The sequence below is a fragment of the Cariama cristata genome, unplaced genomic scaffold, assembly GCF_000690535.1.
Source record: "Cariama cristata isolate BGI_N322 unplaced genomic scaffold, ASM69053v1 scaffold5490, whole genome shotgun sequence".
NCBI classification, from domain to species: Eukaryota; Metazoa; Chordata; class Aves; order Cariamiformes; family Cariamidae; genus Cariama; species Cariama cristata.
The window spans coordinates 3047-7977 of record NW_009596248.1 but is presented as its reverse complement, the minus strand read 5'-3'; the positions used below and the strand labels follow the sequence as shown (position 1 = coordinate 7977).

Below are 4931 nucleotides of genomic sequence, written 5' to 3'. Positions count from 1 at the left end.
TGAAGGTTGAAAGGTGGTTTCAGTGCAGTTAATATAATCTTTTTTTTTTTCCTATGGATGTTTCTGGTTGGACTGTGAACAGAAAACTATCGAGTTCCTGAAGGGCATCTTGTGTAACTTAGTCTGAATCTAAGATGTTTTTTTCCCCTGAAGTTTGGGTTTACTGCCTAGTTAAACCATTGTCGAAACTTTATATAAACATCTTTTTCAATATAGCTAACACTACTGGGAGCTGAGCAACACTACTTGCAAGTCACTGTTGTATACTAAAACTCTCCAAAAAGGGAGAAAACACTTTCCATGTGAAATATGCTGCATATTTATCTTGTAATAACAAGTAAAAAATAAAGGAAGCTTAGAAATCCATTGCTGTGCAAATAGTTCAAGTAGTTTTTTGCATATGGTAACAGCTGTCAGAGCCTTACAGTGACATTTTTTAGTTTCTACATGCTAAGAAGGCAAGGAACACAAAGAGACAACGTTACTCCAACTGTCTCTAAAGTAACTGGAGATGGTCTCAACTGAGTAATTGTGCGACAGAAGCTAAAAAGATGTAACCCTTATTTCAAGTTCATCTGATTTTAAGGAAACCTGAACTGCAAGAGTTCAGTTAAAGTCCCTGTGCACCAAGGATGAATTTACGTAAAGAACGTGATTCTCATGCAGTAGCCTAAATCTGATTTCAAATCAATTCAAAATGTCTCAGGATCAGTGACATAAATTCTTCATGCCCCATAAAATCAAGATTGTACACCCTGTATGCAGTCCACAGATGAAATGATTGTCCTAGTTTTAACATTTTTTCTACTTTTATATCTTTGAAGGCAACAACAGCAGATCTCCTCCAAGAGGCACAGCTGACATAAGACCTCCATTGCCAACTCCTAGCAGACCTGCAGTTCACCAAACAAACATGGAGGAAGATGAGGTACAAAACATTACAAGTATTAACCATAACCGCTAAACACAGCAAAGTTTCTGATTTCAAGAGAGAAAGTCTTTCAAAGTTGTTTTTCTAGTTAGTAGTCACTGTCAGGATGTTAGCAGGTGCTTTCAGTTTCCTTTTCTGTGTCAAACTTTAGTGCCGCCTTTTGTCTTCACCAAGAAAAACAACAATAGCAAAACCCCAGTAGAACAAAATAAGAAAAATACTTGTTTGCTGGATTACTTGTTTTGCACAATTGCTTTCAACTAGCATTACATATTCATTTCTCCTTCCCCAAAACCTTGGCAAGTAAAGTATTCATACCCTTTAAGTGTATTTTTGTTTCACATTTCTTTAAATATGACAAATTCAGAGCAAACCACTCCTAATGATAATACTGCTGGGCAACCATACATGGTATGTTCACAGGAAGTCTATATTATTGTCTCAGATGATAGTTAAAAAACAAAACAAAACAAACACCAAAAAACCCCGAGAGAAACAAAGGCAAAGGATGCTAGTGTGCCAGGCAGACAAAAGAGAAAATGTCACTTAAAATCTATTTTTTATTGAAAGTATTCAGAAATACCTGTTTCCTAGCTTACTTGCAGACGTATTATAGCTAGGTCTGTAATATTTTCAAGTTTATCAAAGCGAGTAAATAATTTTAAAATCATTTAGTGCCACTTACCATACAGTAATATAGACTAGTATGATCTCTGAAGCTCATATCTTCAGAGATTCTGCACATAAATTCAAATATTCCTCACATTCAAATTTCTCTCTACTTATTTGTAAGTTGTTAACATCACAAGTGAATTCATTGACAGCTGACTTTCTCCTTTATCCTCTCTCACAAAAAACCATAGGACTCACTCAATGATGAATGGTACGTTGCTTATGTTAGCCGGCCAGAAGCAGAAGCAGCCCTTCGAAAAATAAACAAGGTACTCTTTAAATCGTTGGTGATTCTCACTAGCTAAATGTCCTTGCAGTCATATGGGAAGCGTGAAGGTAAATAATGTGGTAAGGTTATAGCTGCAATATAGATACTTAGAGGGAGGGATTTGCCTTGGATGTCTTTACCAACATAAAAGTTACATATCTGGTCTAAACCAGCCATAAAGGCTGTTGGTTTCCATAGTTCAAGAGGACAAATTATGTGTCTCCGGAAAGCAGTTTCAGCTCGCCTCCCTTAGGAGGAGTAACTTGTTCTCTGGAAATAGTTCTCTATCACCAGTGAGGAATTCGTCGCCAATTCCAAGTTTTAGATAGCTTGAATTAGATAAGATTAATTCCACCCTTTTCTAGGCTATATTTACCAGCAAAATGAAGTACAGATTCAAATAGATGAAACCCAGGCTTAACTACACGTGTGGAGATAAACCAAATTGTATTGTATCACTGTGGGAAACCTTTCTACTCGATGATGCTACACAGCACATACAATGAGCTGAATATGACAAGTACAGCATAGCAATGACTTGTACTAAGGTCCAGCTTATGAGATCACATTCAATGCCTTTAAGAGTGTTTCAGCGGAAGACTTGTTAAAACAGATCTGAAATGAAGAAAAGCAGAGAGAGAGAAAGACAATATCACTGCCTTTATCAAAATTATCATTTTTTTAAATCAAATTTATCATTATTTTAGGTTGTCTGTAAATAGATCACATAGGAACCTTGATTGGCACTTACCAGAAGTGAACTTCTCTGCTGGTTAAAGTGACTTGAGGGTTTGGCCTTTGATATTTTACGTCTTCCTTCAATGGAATCTCTCCCTTACAGAACACCATTCCGCCCTTCCCTAAAAATCTCCATTTTTATCAGACAGGAAAGTATTAAGTAGCAAATTCAAAGATAAAACATTTGAGAAATGACCTAAACTCTTCAATAGTGCAGTTTCTTTTACCAGGAGGAAAGAGATTTCAGAAAGAGAAAAGACTTAAAAGCGTGAGTGCTCTAGTTAAGGTTGTCATGCTGATCAAACCCAGAAGTGGTGTTTATGTGTTATCTTTCATTTTTTCACCTTTCAGGATGGAACATTCTTGGTAAGAGACAGCTCAAGAAAAACTGTTACTCATCCATATGTACTGATGGTGTTGTACAGAGATAAAGTATACAACATCCAGATTCGTTACCAGGAGCAAAATCACATATATTTATTAGGAACCGGCTTAAAAGGAAAAGAGGTACTATGTGTTTTTCACACTACTTCCCTTCACCTTAAGGTATCTCCTGACTCATTCCTAAGTGCCAGGTTACTTATCCTGGCAGCTGCTTTAGTCCAGTGCAATTCTACTTAGTGTCTTAGAGTTATTCCTGATGGAGTATGTTACTGCTGGAAGTAAAATCACATTCTTCAGTTTGCACTCAGGGAATGAAGGGATAGCCTCAGAATACAGCTATTAGAAATCCATATACCTGGTTAGGGAATGTTTGTTTATCACTAAGATATCAGAGAAGGGAAATATACAGCTGAGGGCAAATCCCTATCTGCCAACTTTACTGCTTTGCTCCCAGACTGGTGGTTTACTTATGTTCAGTCGTACTGTGTTGGATTTACTGGCACCAGAAAACCAGTCAGCACACGTACTGCAGTTCTGATTGAGTCAGAACTCTCTGAATTTATCAGTCAACTTTTTGAACTTCCAAGTGTGACCATCATGTCAAGCAGAATGACGCCACCAAACAGGCCGAGACTGCATAACTGAATTATACAACATTGCGGTAGGTTGTATACATGCTAGGTTAACAGTTACTGAGCTACAGATTATGACAGGAATGAAAACAGCTGATCTGATAGTATTTGGTGGACCTTATAAGACTGCTAAATATTTAGAGTTTTAAAAAAAAACTTTTGGTTTTACTAATTACTAATTCTGACATGTTTGCCATAGCCTTCTTATTTTTTCCATCCCACAGGATTTTTCTTCTGTAGCAGATATCATTGATTACTTCCAGAGAACGCCTCTTCTTCTGATTGATGGAAAGGACAGAGGTTCAAGAAACCAGTGCATGTTAAAATATGCTGCAGGACACATTTAAATGAGACCTTAATGAAGATCACATATAGTATCGAAGCCTACTGAAGTTTGTAAACTTCAGGATATTTCCTTTTTCAGCAAACTAAAATCATGAAGTCATTAAAAATCCTTTTAATTTTAAGGAAAAAGGACAATGTTATTTTTAAATTATGCCTTAAATGCAGTACTCTATAAATCTGATTTTCCCACAATGTGTTTATTACTGTCCTCTAATCATACAGTACATGAGAATTTTTTATCTTCCAATATGTGTCTTCTTGAAATGATTTCCATGCCAAATTAAAGGACCCAGAAATAAATACCAATACAAGTCTCTGTTTTCATAGAAGAAAAAAAAAGGTAAGCTATCTTTCAGATCAGAACCGCAGCAACAATTATGTTATTTAAAGTGACACAGAGTAGACCCAAACCTTGTCAAAGTCAAGGAGTAGGCAAAAGACAATAAAAGCCCCATTTTTTTCCCACTACCCACTTCCCAATAAATCTAACTATGGCACTTCTATGAGAAGACTGGGACTCTGACCTGGATCCTCAGACACCGAGGTTTCAGCGACACCAAAAAACCCCCCAACCCTAGATACGTAGCTGCCCGTCAAGATCTGTGTCTGTGTTATTCGGTTATGAAACTGTCTTTGTGCACAGTTTTCTAGAAAAATAAAATATCTACAGATATTGTGTTCTCTCTGCCATACCACTGATGATTGACTGACGGCATGTCGTAGTCCACAAATTGGAATGATTTATCCCCTGGGATCCTCTAACCTCACTCAGAAACAAGCCTTTCTCCCGTAACACAGTCCTCTCTTTAGCTGTGTCTTTCTGACTCTAAATTAAGCAACTACTTTTTAATAAGAGACAGATCAACAAGATTAACATCATGTGATTCTTAACTGGCAGAACACACCCAAATCTCTTAGAAAGCAGACAGATACAATCAGGCTAAACTTAGTTCCTCTTATA

General features: G+C 36.9%; 1 protein-coding gene across 1 annotated transcript in view; it reads left to right on the top strand.

The window, feature by feature from the left end:
- Window positions 1–3972, top strand: part of LCP2 (lymphocyte cytosolic protein 2 (SH2 domain containing leukocyte protein of 76kDa)) — a 31987-nt gene extending 28015 nt beyond the window's left edge. The window contains exons 18-21 of the mRNA XM_009705082.1: window positions 816–928; window positions 1795–1872; window positions 2961–3116; window positions 3850–3972. Of these exons, the coding sequence (XP_009703384.1) occupies window positions 816–928; window positions 1795–1872; window positions 2961–3116; window positions 3850–3972 (470 nt within the window). The remainder of the gene's footprint in view (window positions 1–815; window positions 929–1794; window positions 1873–2960; window positions 3117–3849) is intronic.
- The last annotated feature ends 959 nt before the right edge of the window (window positions 3973–4931 follow it).